The 16283-nt window shown below is 39.8% G+C and overlaps 1 protein-coding gene across 7 annotated transcripts in view; it reads right to left on the bottom strand.

Moving 5' to 3' along the window:
• Positions 1 to 16283, bottom strand: part of syngap1b (synaptic Ras GTPase activating protein 1b) — a 124312-nt gene that overhangs the window by 10709 nt on the left and 97320 nt on the right. For 5 of the 7 annotated variants that reach the window (XM_053488081.1, XM_053488082.1, XM_053488086.1 and 2 more), the window contains 7 exons: positions 15309 to 15522; positions 14255 to 14815; positions 13427 to 13873; positions 12969 to 13139; positions 10151 to 10362; positions 7389 to 7461; positions 2859 to 2920 (listed from right to left, as the gene is read on the bottom strand). In XM_053488081.1, the coding sequence (XP_053344056.1) occupies positions 2859 to 2920; positions 7389 to 7461; positions 10151 to 10362; positions 12969 to 13139; positions 13427 to 13873; positions 14255 to 14815; positions 15309 to 15522 (1740 nt within the window). The remainder of the gene's footprint in view (positions 1 to 2858; positions 2921 to 7388; positions 7462 to 10150; positions 10363 to 12968; positions 13140 to 13426; positions 13874 to 14254; positions 14816 to 15308; positions 15523 to 16283) is intronic. The other 2 variants (XM_053488084.1, XM_053488083.1) reach the window with 2 other exon arrangements.

Raw genomic sequence — 16283 nt, 5'->3', positions numbered from 1 at the left:
TATGTGTGTGTGTGTGTAAGTGTGTGTGTGTGTGTGTGTAGCAGTGGTGGAAAGTCAGTTCATCTATCTACTATATAATGCATTATTATACTTTTTGTATGTGAGTCTGTTTTACAGTTTGTTATCCACCAACAAAATATCTGTTTCAGATTTTTATCAAACAATGACGTTGGCTCCATAATCAATCAGGTAATCAGTCAGTGACAGGGTGGGGCAGAGGCAGGACCATAACCAAGGTTGAAATGCACAACCAGAAGGAATGCAGCAGAAGAACACTCGGAGATCTAGAAAACCTGCACCAACAAAACAAGACTTCTCCACCCAAACACTAACCACATATAGTTAAGTTAAATAAATGAGCAAGTATTAAATACTTAATTCTTGCATTCTTATAGCTATGAAATATGAACTACTGAAATAAATTAAAATAAAAAAAGTTTTGTTTAACTTCAGTTCTGGTCCAGGAAGGGCATCCATTGTAAAACCTGTGCCAAGCTACGTGCGGATCGGACGGTCAGCTAATAACGGGAGCAGCCGAAACACAGAGATGATAACAAGGATAAATCACCTAGCCTGTTATTTATTTTTAAAATCAATGTATATTTTGTCTAAAGCCCAGTTCCACTTTCCCAATTGTTGCTACAAATTGTGAAATTGCGGTTCGTCATGGCTCTGATATGCTACAGTGTAGCGGCAGAGCTAAAGGCAAAATACGCTAGCTGTGAATAAAGGCATGAAAAAGCTGACAATTTGTTAGGGTAAAATCACAGGTGGGGTTAATTACTTATGGATAGGACTACAAGGGTCTACAGATCTCCAGGGAGAAACCAGAGATAACCAACACAATGATACTGGTGATATTACACTGTATACACACCAATCAGCTATAACATTAAAACATACAACATTATGCCCAATATTGTGTAGGTTCTACTTGTGCAGCTGGAGGTGTGCTGTGGGGGCTGGCACCAGGATGTTGGCAGCAATAATTGGATAGGGATCTGGCTTAACAACCTTGAACTCTTTGCCTGCCATAAGCACCATACACGACAAGCTGTGATGCACTGGATAATATCTTTTCTATTGTGACCAGCATTTCCTTTTTTTCAGCAGTTTGTGCTGCATGGCTTTTCTGTGAGATTAGCCCAAACGTTTTGACCTTTTGTCCTCACCAAGGTGTCAAACGGCTACCCGTCTGCAATGCATCACTTTCATTAACCAGTTAACTGGAGTCAATGTAGGTTAACTTACCACAATAAATGTATTATTAAACATGCCATGTTCTGTTAGCTTCACCCATTTGCCGATTTATGGATTACCCGGGTTTTGAGTGGAGTAGGCTCCTGCCAATATGGCGGCAATCAGAGCACCCACAGATGAGCTCTTCTTAACCGCTCTTCAGAAAACCTATGGTTGACGTAACAGAGGATTTGTCCAGTTCTTTTTATACAGTCCATGCTTACCACAGTTATAGATGAGCCTTGGGTGCACATGGTTTACTGGTATGGCATTTACTTGGTAATCAATGTTATTCAGTTCACCTGGAGGTGAGGTTAGTGTTGATTGGTATATATTACAAAAAAAATCTCTGATTTCAAATCAGTCCTCCCACTGTTCACAAACTTGTGGATGGTAATAATTTCAAGAAGTTTATCACAATTATAAAAATAAATAAATAAATAAATAAATATATACAGGACAAATAATATTAAAGCTTACTTACCAGTGATACAATCCTGGTGCTTAAACCTCCTCGCTGTCAAAAGTTTGTAGCCGGAAACCAATGCACATCACTATGCATCACCCCAACAGACCCAGGTATGACGCGATCTTACTGTAACCCACGACTCATCACAATTTTAAATTCGAGGATAATGTGGAAACTGGGCTTGCAGTAATGCTGTTATTGACTAGATAATCTGTTCGCACAGATGGCCATCTAAACAGGGCCCCAATAATACCAATTATAATAAAATTCACCTAATCACTGATTGGGTGTCAATCACCTCTTGATTACATACTGTATTTACTCACCACCACCACATTTTTGCTTAAATTATGACACTCTTCACCAGGTTATAGTCTGTACTATTAGAAAAAAGACCCTTTATCGTGTAGATTAGGGGAGTTAACCAGTAAATTCCTCTTTACATTTGGACTCCAATTTATTGCCTGCAATGAGGGTCACAAATTATAATGAATCTCATGAAAACAAAGCCCTCAAATTATCTTTATGTGCAGTGTATAGTTTTTTTGTACTCTTTCCACCACTGACGTGTGTAATATCAGACATGAGTGAGTGTGAAGGGTGTGTGGAGCGTGTAGCATGTGTCATCCAGAAGAAGAAGAAGAAGTAAAAGAACAAGAGCGTAAGACTGCATGCTATTGGGACAATAATGACAGAAATGCACCTCACAAATGAAAAAAAAAAAGAGTGAAAAATAGCAGTCTTGACCCCGAAGGCTACAGCTGAATGGAATGGAATGGGAGACGTGAGCGTTCAGTGAATGCTGTAGTTTCTTTTAATATTTCTTTATAATTAGTACTGTAAAAAGATTGTTTCCATGGAGATTTAAATTAAGACATCAATGAAAAAAGAGGGCTCATTCTTTTGGATATTAGTGAAGTTATGAAGTGTATGTGGTTATTATTATTTGAGGTCATTTAGAACTCATAATAAAGATTTCTTATTCTTATGTTTGTGAATGTAGACTGGCGTGTAAGGACGAATGCAGCACACACACCACACACACACACACACACACACACACACACATACAGGTCAGGCGTGGTTGGTTTGTTGGTTGGTTGGTAGGGTGGGTGGTGATGGGGTGGCTCACACTCAGCTGCTTCATTACCTGTGCATTCGAGGAGGGACGGGTGCGAGCCGGGGCTGCACTAGGATGGATTGCCGCCTCCCCTAAGAGAAATCACCGTATCTCATCAACACAAGGTGTGGTGTGAGTGTGTGTGTGTGAGAGAGAGAGAGAAAGAGAGAGAAAGCAGAAGTGTGTGTATTGTGATAAGGGGTGAGTGAATGTTTAGGTAAAGAGGAAGGTTTAGAGGAAGTAAGGAAAGTGTCTCCCGGATTTGGGTTCACACATATACAGTATGCACGTAAACACATAAATAAGTCATCATATACACAGTAAAGGAGATGTTCCAGATACGTACACATATAAACACACAACACGTAAGTCAGATAACGGATAAAAAGACAAACATTAAAAGAATGGCAAAACATCTGTAGGAAAAAAAAAAGAAAATTATCATTCCGTGGCCAAAGTATCAGCCCTCATGCTGTAAAAGAATAACTTACATTTAAACTAGTGTTAATACAGACTTCGAATTAAACACAAGGCCATGCTACACACCTACAATGCATGCACTCGAGCACATCCGCATGCCATTCCTGTAGAGGTAGTCAAGGAAAATAGATGAGCTGATCACGTACAGTACAGTATAACCGTAAGAGATAAGGAAAAGATACATCAACATCAACAAGGGCTGTAGGAGATATATGTTATTCAGCATAGTGGTAGTGTGGGACCACAAACACTCTCACAAACATATATACAATGAAAAAAAGCCCAAAAAGCTTTCCTATTTATTTAACACCTAGCATGGAAAGATATTGCATGCAAAGAAAAGCTGCTGAGCTCGATCACGTGCGTTGATGGGAATGATGATTAAAACTCTAATAGGGTTTAGGTTTGAGTCTTTACTGATTGGGAACCTCATAGCCAGAGGAACTCTCAACATTGGTGTACGTCTCCTTGGTCACAAAGCATTCTACTTTATAATAGCATGAAGATCTGTCCATTTCTATCCTTGGTAGCCATTCAGGTGCAGGACTCTGGTACATCCTTCCCCGTAACTGGTCTACTTGTTCTTCTATGTTACCCCATGGCTATGTATCTTCCAGTGGATTCCATCAAAAAGCATGCTTCCTTACAAAGACAAAACAGACCACAACCTACCTGATGCCACTGATCTACATTTCCTTTATACCCTTAAGATTTTCTAAATTTATTTACCAAGTTAGCAACTTGGTAGTAGTTTTATTACCCAATAATGATAAAAGACTTGCCTTGGCTCATAAATTCCCAAATTTTACTAAGGATCAATAAAATCCATCTGACCACCCATTCGTCTGTTCATCTATCTATTAAACTATTTATTTATCCATCTAAACCCTGAGTGTCCCATCACTGTTGTTATTGTGCCACTTTTATTCATGCAGTATGATTAGATTGTTACCTTAAATCTATTTAACCAGTTAATCAGGAACACAGATACCAGATCGGATAACAGCTTGAAGGTTCCTACATACTCAACCTCGGAAACATGCATTACCAGTCAAAAGATTGTACATACAAAGATTTTATGTACAATCGATGGTCTTTCCTGATTTTATTTCGTTATACACTGTAAAACAATCCTTAAAGCATTCAAAATACTTTGAACAGTTGATATTGAGACGTGTCTGCTACTCATTATCTGTAAACGGCTCTAATCCAAGATGCTGGTTGGTAATTGGTGACTTCTGAGGCTGGTGACTCTAAATGAACTTCTGCTTTGAAGCAGAGGTAAGTTTTGGTCCTGCGTTCCTGGGATGTTCTTCATGAGAGTTTGGGATGTTTCATCTTGGTGCTTGATGAGTTTTGCAAATGCACTTGTGACAATACTGTTCTGGCAAGAACAGTTCCAGAACAGCTGACCTTTATGTCTTAACATAACAACTGACTGTTTTTGTCATTTTTGTTGTTAATTACCTAATTTTATATGTGTTATTTCATAGTTTTGAAACAATCCAGTACTGCTCTAAAATGTGGAAAATAGATCACAAAAACATTGCATTAGAAGGTGTGTCCAAACTTTTGATTGGTACATTATATGGGTGACATACTGCAGTTATATTGTGTTCATTATAATTATATAATTGTAGCGGGTCTAAACATATAATAATTACTGCTTGATAAGGGACTTGCTTTTCTCTGAATGAATGTATTTCAATTGAAGTTTCGATTTTTATCACTATTTACATAACCCTTTTTACTAATCCACTTGGGGATTTATTTATAGAGGGCAATGTGCATATTTTATGGTGTCCGTCCTTTTTTTTTCTTAGCCAATAAAGTTTCTCACTCCAGTGGTTCACAGAGATCAGTGTCGGGTATAAATAAGGTAGATTCCTGTAGAGTGCTTCGCTCTGTTTTGGAAACTTAATTGTGAAGTTCAAGCTGATATCAATTAGTGGTTTAAAGCCCACACAAACTGTTTGCCTCCTGGTGTGTTGTTTTTTCCATCAAAATGAGTTCTTTCTTGCTAAATAACAAACCAGTGTTTTTCCCTCATAAAGATAATGCTAAAATAACTTATTCATTAATTTTTACTGTAAGTCTGAGTAATGTCAAGGTCAGTGATTATTATTGCGTTATATGGGATGCAGAAATATGTTTATTTTAGGCATATGCAACAACTATCATTAAGGAAAAGTTCAGAGCTTTCCAAGAACATGATATAAACCTCATTATGTCTAGATTTTTGGTCCTATATTATGCATTAAATAAGACATTAAGTGTGAACGTCTCCTCAGAGATGGTCTCAACACCACATTGAAGAATGATGAGCTAAATTCCAACATGATGAACAAACTGTACTTTTGTTATCATGCTGGTTCTTCATGTCTTCGTCTTCCTCCAACTGAGATCTATCCTGTGCTTCACTGCATGCTTTCATTCCCTTTCAACTCTTGATAATCCTCGGCTGCAGCTAATCCGTTACTCTTAAGGGAAAAAGTCTCAACTGAACGGTAGAACAGCAGGAGTGCTAGCCTGCATCGCTGGCTGCAAAAATCAGCATCCTGCCTCTGTACTCTATGTCTGCTGTTCTTTTCTTTTTGTGTCTTCATTCTGATTTTATTAAAGCACCACAGCTGAACATAACCATCCACTGATCTGAAAATTAAGATTTTATGTTTTACAGGATGAATTGTAATATGACAAATAAAATGGATCTGTCCTCGCTTTGATACTGAGACCAATAAGGATGTGCTTTACTGAATACGGTAGGCATGAGACAATCTTGGACCTGTATTGGTGGAAGATGGTGGTTAATTAGCGAGCAGATGATTGGACAAGCTCAAAAAGACATTCACTTTCTGCTGAAAACACTTGACACTCCAGTAGCAGAAAGGTTTGCCCTGAATGCTGCACATTGAAAAGGCAAGTCAGTCTAAACATTGATGTGGCTAACAATCAAGTCCAGGTTGAGTCCATATCTCCTTAACAGCCATTATTCAGTGTACAAACAATGAATAAGCTACAGATGTGTGAAAATAGATGGAGAAGATAATAAGGATATTATTTGCAGAAGTTTGATTGATCATAATGTGATTCTGTCTGACTGTGTACAAATATGTGATTTGAGCTGGATTTGGAGCCGTTTGCTAGTGTTAGAATTAGTGTTAACTCATTTAGTTCTTCTGCTGCAAAGGATTTGATGCTATGGAATATGCTGTGCTTTGTGCTTCAGAAATAAAGTGCAGGTAATGTTAACTTATACTGACATTTTAAGCTTCCTAATGAACAGCTAGCTAAGTGTTTCTGGCTTTAATCTAAAAAAAAAAGCGTTAAACAAAGTTAAACATCCATCAAGTAGTGCCATGAATAGAACAACACGAACGGTTCGAAGGCGATTCAGAACGACTTATAAGCAGTTACTAAGAAGACAAATTGTTGTTTAAGAAAAGATAACATTATCAGATGTGTTTTCTTGCTGAAAGTTCTTTCTTGACTGTTTTTCAATGCAGGTTTTGGCACTGGAACCTAGGAAGTAATGTCCCGTTCACCGCCCAGAAGTGGCCAATTTTATTGCAGACAGATATCGTGATGTCAGGGGCAACGGGTCGTTAAGGTATACAACTATGGGCTCTGGATCAACTGCAAATTACTGAATAAATGATTGAAGGAGAAAGGCACAGTTACCCTATTTCATTGTTAGCCACAATGCCTGGTCAGACTCTTCCCTTAAAGCTGCACGCTGCCTCAAAATGATTCGAAGCAACTCATTGTAAAGATTCAGAAACGAGAGAATGAACATGAATCAAGAGCGTTCACACTGAAACCAGCCATGACACGACCCGTATGCAAAGTAAAAAACGGATTCCACTGCTGAGGATGCAAATAATCATGATCGTCAGGCAAATAAACAGGTGGCACAACAACCGGCACGGAGACGTTGCAATAAACTACATCGCAAAAAAACAACAAAAAAAACAAACAGATGTACTGACATACATACACAGTAGACCAAAACTAGACAAGAAGAAATTGTAAAAGAGAGAAAAGACAGGAAGAGAGGAAGAAAAATGCAAGAGTACTGACCTGATCAGCAAACATCCTGGCTTTGTGCTCTGATGCCACCCCTACCCTCAGCTCGTCCTCGACCGCCATGAGCCTTTATGTGAGAAAGGAACCAAATTATTTCCCATAATATACAATTTAATATTATATTTTTGATGTGGAATTGTGTAAATGTGCGTGATAGAACTGTCCCATTTTCATTTAAATGTACTGTGCAGAAACAAGCTCTTGGCTGTTTCTACGTCAACAGCAGGAATTTTAACAATCATGCAAATCTTGTGACTTGTGTTTTCCCTGGGGAATAGCTAAAATAACGAAACAGCACTGAATTTAGAAATTGTTATGCCAAGTAAAAGAAATCGCTAATAATTTTAGATCATTTAACCCTGAAAATAATTCACTTTCCTCTATTTATTTATTTTTTTTGCATTATATCCAGCCACTGTATATTTTTGTTTTATTATAAAACTCCTTAACACACACTGAAGTGGATATGCCATGGCACCCTTGCTCCTTTTCAACGTCATAAGGTACCTCACCAGCATACACCATGACCAACACCCAGATTTTGTAGGTAGAACTGTAGGTAGAGCATAAGCTGTGCATCCAGAAAATCAGTAGATCCAGTCAGGGGGGTGCTCTAGCTGTTAAACCTACTCCCCAAGTGACACTGACAAAGCTGGGGCAGCAAGGTGAGCCTGAACCCTTAATTGAGCAGTTTGAGCATGTAGCCGAAGTGTAAGGTTGGCTCAAAACCCAGTGGGTGGCCCACCTACTGCTGCTGTTTTGCTTACTGGCAAAGTCCATATTACCATTTAACAGCTAATGCCCTCTAATATGCTGGAGCAACTTGACCAAAAAAAAAGGAAGGTCTTGATGGGTCGGCTGCCTGTTTTTCATTCACCCAAAAACTCCAGGACAATTGTTGCAGGGGGATAAGAGATAACTGGCCACTGGGTCCTGGAGCACCTGACTGCAAGGCAGGATGGCAGAGTGTTCTGGTGCTACTGTCTGGTTTCACTTCCAGGACTGATTCATGGCAGAGGATCATCTCGGTATATTTGGGAGCAAGACGAACTATTCTTCTGTCTCTTTCTCTTGTTTCTTCCATTCTGCTCCTCTACTGTCCCCTGTCCCTGCAGGAAAACAGGGTCCATCCAACCCAAAATGGGTTCCTTACTTCCATGTTTTGCATTCCCCTCCCCTTCCCTGGGTTGGTTGCCTCTGCCTCTCCATTGGTGAATGATTCCATGATTCCTAATCAATTTGAATGAGTCTTCAGAATTCACAGGCAGATGGCTGAGAATGATTAAATGATTATACCTCTGGCGTGGTTGTAACAGAGGTCATGCAAGGCTCCACAGGTTTTCTCCTTTTAAATTATTGTGTGGGCTGCACATGCCTAGTGGCATCCTAGACGTCATCAGGGAATCTGGGAGGGGGTACCTTCTAACAGCAAAAATGGAATTCAATACATCATTGACCTGAGAGCAAATCCCCACATACTGGGACACCTAATATAGGAGAATTTGCTGCAGGTGCAAGAATTTCTATCCCAGGTGTCTAACAGGGGCACTCTGATACAGGCATTCTCACAAGGTGATAATGTTCTCATACTACTGTTTATATCGTGCTCCAAATGACTTGCCAAGTTACAAGGACCTGACTTTGGGGTCCAGCCAACACGTGTTGGTATTTATTCCTAAATAAGGTAAATTATAAACCTTTCATGCTAAATGACTTTATTACTGTATTTTTATGTTTTGTGATTAAAATTTTATACTTTAGGATGTCAATGTTTATAAGTAAGGTATGTTTAGCTCGTAGAAACAGTATTGCCTTTTGATAAACTACTTTTTCATTTTCACCTCCATTAAAAGCTTTTAATTATTGCATGTACATCTTAAGATTGAATTTGAGCTTAAAACAAGCAAATCTTTTGTAACAAACCTGAACTGAATTTACCAAGCAGTGTTGGGGGACGTTACTTTTTAAAGTAACTAATTACATTACAAAATTACTGTCTTTAAAAAGTAATTAGTCACATTAAAGCGTATAGGTGAGATAGGGGTAAAACTTCCAGTGAGATTAAGGAGGTGTACAAAATGTGCAAAATTTTGTAGAAAATCACCACTCGAATAGGGTTGTAGCAGTGCGTACAATCAATCTGTTTAATGACTATGCAATGTTCCATTTCCGTGGGATTCTCAAAAGGAGGCAAAAGCAGGTGTCATTACAGTAGGTTCCTGGTAAGAGTTACGCAAAAAGAGAAAGAGGCTGCTGAGCCAACAGACAGCAGTGATGAGTAAATAGTAATACTGTAGTGAAAGTCTTGGTTTTCATTTACATTTTATTTTATTTTTATTAAAATAAAATGCAGATTGCTTTGTTTATTTTTTTTTTATATTTTGTATATATTGGATAATTTTATAATAAATATTTTTGGGTGGTGGAACAAATTATCTGAGTTTGCATTATTTCCTAAAGGAAAATCTAGTTGCTGGTTTAAGAGCATTTTGGATTACAAGCATGCTTCCGAAACAAATTATGCTCGTAAAGGTTTGACTATAGTTAAATGGCAGACCTAGCGCGTTAGATTACTCGTTACATCTAAAAAGTAATTCAAGTACTCTAACGCATTACTTTGTAACACGTTACACACAACACTGTTACTAAGTCTATGCATAGATAGAGATCCAAGCATATGCTTATTTTCTACTTGCTAACTCAGCCCAAGTCAGCTAAAACAATCAAACCTGGATATTAAATAATTTCTACCTCACCTGTCAATAATTCCTTTAATCTGGGAGTCCTTCTCCATCTGCTGTTGCCTCAGCCTCCTCTCGCTGTCCTCCAGCCGGCTCTGGTACTGCAGCAGGATCTTGTTGGTCTGTTGCTCCTGAGTGATTAGCCTCCGCTCGTACTCCTCCAGCTTGCGATGGGACATTATCAGACGCTCCTTCAGAGAATGAATCTCCTCCTCATACTCTCGTACCTGCATCAGTCGTAATTAATTGAAACAGTTAGTAATTTGATTGATTTTGTCTTACACTTGAACTTGGACAGTATAAACAAGTCTAAGTGTTATATCACATTTTATCTCTGCTGTGTTGCAAGTATGGTTTCATCACTAAGGAAATATAAATTAGACAATATAAACTCTAGAGACTCGTGTGACACCTACAGAATTGCACAAGAAGCCAGGCCCCTCATTCCACCACTAAAACATCTACATGAAATTGGGACTAACTAACTGCATATCATATCAAATTAAAATGACTCAAGAATGAACTAGCTAGTTAACTATAGTTAAGGGAAACAGCTATAGTCATTTTATTAGCTAACAACAAACATTAGGATTTAGAAATGCTATCACTGAAATGAGTATGGGTTCCATTTTGAGTTTAGTTCCTCTTCCTCATGTCAGGGCTTCTTTCTCATGACATCTTATGGAATTTTTCCCTGCCACTGTCATCTGGAGCTTCTTCTTTAAGTACAAACTAATAAAGTTATGAATTTTAAATATTAAAATGTATATCCAGAATTTTATTTTTGTAAAGCTGTTAAAGGTTTTATATAAATTTAATTGAAAGAAAGAAAGAAAGAAAGAAAGGAAAAAAAGCAAAAAGCAACCCTGTTATTTTAGCAAATGACACCATAATATGTTTTTGAATTTTTTTTAAAGGGGCTAAGACTTAGAACCTGCGACAGCTAATATAGTAAAGGTTAGTGCTAGCTACTATAATACTTCGAGGACTATAGCAGATAAACTTATTAAAGGTAATGCTAGCTAAGTGTTAGTGTTTTTTGTTATGTGTTCCTCTTGGATCTGATACTCTACCACATTCTCTTTCTCAGAGTTTGACCTTGGCTCTCGTGACATCAGTACGTTTATCGTAGCACAACGGACAGACCAGGCAACTCGTTCATTCATCTTTGAATTTTAAAGCTTAACTGAAAGATATTGTAAACTAATGACAGATAATGATTTGAAAGTTAATGCTAACACGTTAAGCAATAATGACAGCTAGCATATTGAAAGATAGGCATGATAAGCCTTCAAATTCTAGTGAGAGCTAAGCTGTTGGAAGCCAGTGCTAGCTAAAGTTAGTTACCAGTACTTTTTAACAACTCTAAATTAAATCTCCGATCTTTCCTAATGTTAATATAATAAAAAACTGATTCAAGTTTATCAAGTTTCGTGGGACAAGTTAGCGGAATTTTTGTGTTCTGGTTGTTCTTATTAAAACTTTACTTTTTTCACCACTGATTGTTTTCATTGTCGCTACACTACATGTTTAAATGTACATCTGCTCATTAGCGCTATAACCAAGTCATCTGATCAGGGTGTAGCTGTGGGTGAGGAATAAACACCTGCCACTGTGGTGAGGTAATAGAGCATACTTTTTTCCCCACTCAAGTTTATTTACTCTAAAAGACTGTTCGGGTTCATTTCATTCATCTGTCATGTAAATAATTCATAAATCAGCCAGAGCACCATCTGTTGTAGAGGTGATGGACATAACAGTATTTTCTGAGCTCATGTTCCAGGCATTAAGAAGCTGCTTAAGGAAGCGTACAAACTTCTAGCCAATCAGAATCCAGAATTCAGCAACATCTAATATAATAAATAATCAATAAAGTTTTCTAAAGGTTATGCGTTATTTATTTTGGATGTTTGAAACAGGAAATGACCCGCTGTAATGTTCCAACACCAACAGGAACAAAAAAAGGTTTACACTTTGTCATAGCAAGATTAATTAATTGCAAAAGTCATTTGTGTTGTGTACAGTATGTGTGTATAATAATTCAGGCTGGTCAAAACTTGATAAACAGTCTCAGCTCGGTAGTTTTGGCTCTTGGGAAAATTTAAGTTGCAGCCAGATGGAGCCTGGTGTCTAACTATAGCACTGATGCATATGGCACACCGACAGGTTAGCGCTAGAAAGCATCTGCTCTTACACAGAGCCAGCAAAATAACCCGACTTAGCTGAAGTTCTGCTCCTGCTATCTATCCCCACAATTTGAAAAGTGTGGACACCAAAAAATCCAAATCCAGTTAGCTCAAAAATATTGAGGAAATCACTAAATTATTTCTATCAGAATGAAGCCAATGCTATACAATGATAAACACGGAACCAGAACAGATTTACTTTACTGAAAACTAAACTTTACTGTCTGTCGTAATATCTATTATATTTAAATATGGTAATGTTATTAAAATTGCTAACACTCCATGCCCTTGTGAGATCCACAAAGCTAGCTCCATGAAGACATTGTGTGTTAAGGGTGAAGTGTAAGAACTCGACTGTCCTGCACAGTGCCCTAATCTCAACACCTTTGGGATGAATTGGAACTGGAGACTAGTCAACATTCCAACATCAGCGCCTGAGCTCACTAATGTTCCTGTAGCTGAATGAACTCTAATCCCTACAGCCATGCTCCAACATCTAGTGACATGTAGCTTATTATAGCAGAGTTCAAATCTGGAATGGGGTGTTCAACTTTTGTTCATATAGTGTAAATTTAAATTTTATTGTTACTGTATCTTATCAAATGTTAAAGTGTTTCCTTGTTACTTCTGTACTCTGAGATACGCACCCGGTCTAAACGGGACTCGTCCATGCTTTTGGAGTACTCCTTAAGCTTGAAATCCTCTCTCTCGATGCGTGAGCTCTCAATGTCAGCAGAAAGGTGGGGCATGTTCGACACCCAGGCAACTGTCCTTTCTGAGGCAGGGGTGGGCGGGTTCAAAGTGTTTGGAGATGAGCCCTGGAAATGGAATGGAAATTTCAGTGGAAGTAGAAGTGCTTGGGTAAATGATCTTAACTGCTATTACAGTACACTTGCTTATTCTTTTAGAGAATCAGAATTGTTTCTTTGTATTTTACTCCTACTGAACTATACCTTGCATTCTTTTTTAAGAAATCTTAAAACCTAATTTTTTAGATTATTTAAACTAAAAGTTTAAACATAACATTTTGGTTTAGGATTTTGACAAAACAATTTTGACATACTATGACATAATTATGCCCATTCTGTGGAAAGCTGCCGAGCACCTGTTTGCTGATGGAAGGCTTGAGTAAGTGCTGCTGCGAGTGTTGACGCTCCTTGTGAGACTGCTGTGTTGACTGTGGTGTTCCCCCCTGGGAACCCTGAGATCCCTGGCTCTCGCGGGTGGAGCTGTGCTGATGAGGAAGGCCGGGGGCTGTGTTATCCTTGACGGACAGCTGCTGCCGTGGGCCCTGCTGCCTGCCCCCAAAGCCTGACTCGGGAGACTGGAGCAGGTTTCCGCTCTGGGGCCTCGTCTTGCTGGGGGGTGTTGCACCGACAGCTGAGCTTACAGAAAGCTGATGGGAGGTTTGAGACTTCATGCGTTGTGTAGGAGGTGGAGCCATGGAGCTCTGACGGACAGGCTGGACAGTTGTAGGAGGTGAAGCAAGTGAGGAATGAGATGTGCCCGTCTGGGAGGCCATGCCCATCATCTGCTGCTGCTGGAGGTTTTCCTGACACACAACCAAGTCAAAATTATCCATTTTAAATCAAATACTAGCAGAAACAGCTCTGTAGGTAAGATGCAAATTAGAAGTTCACTTCCTAGCGCTGCCAAGCTGCAACTGCTGGGTGCTTGGGCAAGACCATTTACCCTCTATTAATCAGTTTTATAAATGTTGTATAAAAGTTACTCTGAATAAAGGTGTCTGGTAAATGCAATTATTACACTATTGTGTAATAATTGTATTGGTATCTTGCCAATATATATTATAAAGTACATATAATGTTGCAATTATCTATCTATTCATTATCTATATAGCTGAAACAGTTAAAAAATATTTATTTATTTTATATTTAAATTGATTTTTTAAACTAAAGAAAAGAAGTTGTACCTGCATGTGCATAGAGAGTTGCCGTCGAGCGTAATCTCCCCGGCTGTATTCGTCGCTGTAGCTATGGGAGTGGACAATGCTGGGCTGGCCAAGGTGTGGTCCGGGTCTGAGTGTGGAAAGGTCTTCGCTCCGGGAGAAGGCGCCACGGGCGAACTGTGGCAAATAGGCAGGGTGGGACGAGTCTGGCTCTGGGGCCAGAAGGAGTGGTGGAGGCACCTGTGCACGACTGTGCTGGCGCTGGAGTTGAGGCCCATCAGCGGCCATGTGGAACAGAGGGTTCTGGAAGGACAGTGGGTAGCGAAGTGCGGCGGCTTGTTGCTGCTGCTGCTGGGACAGTGAATCGGTGGCAGTCCCCGTCTGGCTCAACTGGCTAAGTCGCAGGCCACCGGACACACTGGAGCCACCTGAGCCGGCTGACATCCGCCCTCCGCCGGCGCGCAGCTGACCTCCAAGGCCTCCTCCAGCGCCACCAAGGCCACCGAACCCAGCAAGTGAGGCCTGGGGAGAGTTGAGCATGTCCCCCACAGACTGCAGGTTAGAGACGCTGTTCATTCTTGAGTCCTGGAGGTCCATCATAGAAATACTTTCGTTAACGCTCAGAACCTATGGGGGGGTGGAGAGCGCTGCAGTTACTAGCTCTTTTAATTGTGTGCTACTAAATCTGAACTGCGTTTAGTTACTTTTGCCGCAGCTAGTTTGATTCGGGTAAATCTAAAAATCCAAAACACACCACATGTAGACAGTCACGTTTGTATGTATTAACAGCACCCACATCATGGTGTTGCCCTCTTTCGCCATGCTTGGTTGGCATTTTGAACCATGCAGTAAGCAGGCCTGTAGCACTTCTTCTTCTCACCGGATCAAAAGGAACCCAAAGTCCCTCAGCAAAGATGGAGAGGGGGAAAGGTGTGCTGATGAGCAAGCTGCCATTCAAATGAGATTTTGAACCAAAGAGCTTTCACCACAGTAAAGCATTACTCATTGACATGGGCCATTATCGTATGAATTGCCCCTCCGCCCATTCATGTGAATTATATTTACCTTGCAAGCTTACCTTTGGGTCTGGGTCAGTGATATCGGAGCTGCTTGTACAGTACGCAGGGCTGGACCGAGCCAGTGGAGGACGGGTGACATAGAAAACATCCTTAGAAGAGGCTCGATGTGGATGATCCCGATCTACATAACCACCCATTCCAGCTCGTGATGGAGGAACAACACCGCTGGACATGGCAGAGGTTGGGGAAGGCAAGCGAGTGATATCAATGGAACTGCAGAAAGGTCAAACCAAAAATACTATTAAGAGCTGTTTAGAAGGTTGGCAGTCATAAAGTGGGCCTGAAACTCAAAGAGATCAATTGACTTTTTGTAGCCTAAGAGTTTATAGCAGGTAAGGAGCATGATGTAGCCTGAAGTACTCAGAAGGAGGCATTTACAGGTGAGCAGGAATAACTACCACATTTGGCACACCAGATCCATTCTTAGTTAGGATCTTTTTTTGGATTAGGATTCAAACTCAGTATATTGTATAAAACAGTGCCGCCTTCAATATTCACCCTTCATAGAGATCATTTGCATAGGCACTACTTTGGGCACTATAATAAAGCAATGTCCTTGTGCAAGCTCATGTTAAACCACATGATACAGCACATTGCAAGCAACAGCCCATAAAACGTGACACTGCATTTTATACAAAAGTATAGTGTGTTTGAATCTTCTTCATTGACATCGCCTACATGTCCCAGCCTGAGAGCTATTTCTAGCCAACCTTGTTGCATCATATCCACTTGTTCCATTTAGAGCTTAACCTGGAGCATTAGGTGTACCAATCAAAATCAAATTTGGCAGGGGATAGTGCCTGGTCCTGGATATATGGTGTGTCTCTGTGGGCTCTGTTCCTGAAAAATCAGAGGTTGATGAACTGGACCTCCGGAACTCTATCACTCACCAATACAAATCTTTAGCCTGAAAGAATACTTTCACAGAGATCACTGTTACTGTCTATTACCTCTGGATCTGGAACAGAGAGGTA

Source organism: Clarias gariepinus, chromosome 26 (genome assembly GCF_024256425.1).
Source record: "Clarias gariepinus isolate MV-2021 ecotype Netherlands chromosome 26, CGAR_prim_01v2, whole genome shotgun sequence".
Taxonomy (NCBI): Eukaryota; Metazoa; Chordata; class Actinopteri; order Siluriformes; family Clariidae; genus Clarias; species Clarias gariepinus.
Note: the sequence above shows the minus strand (reverse complement) of the source record. Positions and strands in the feature narration are given on the sequence as shown.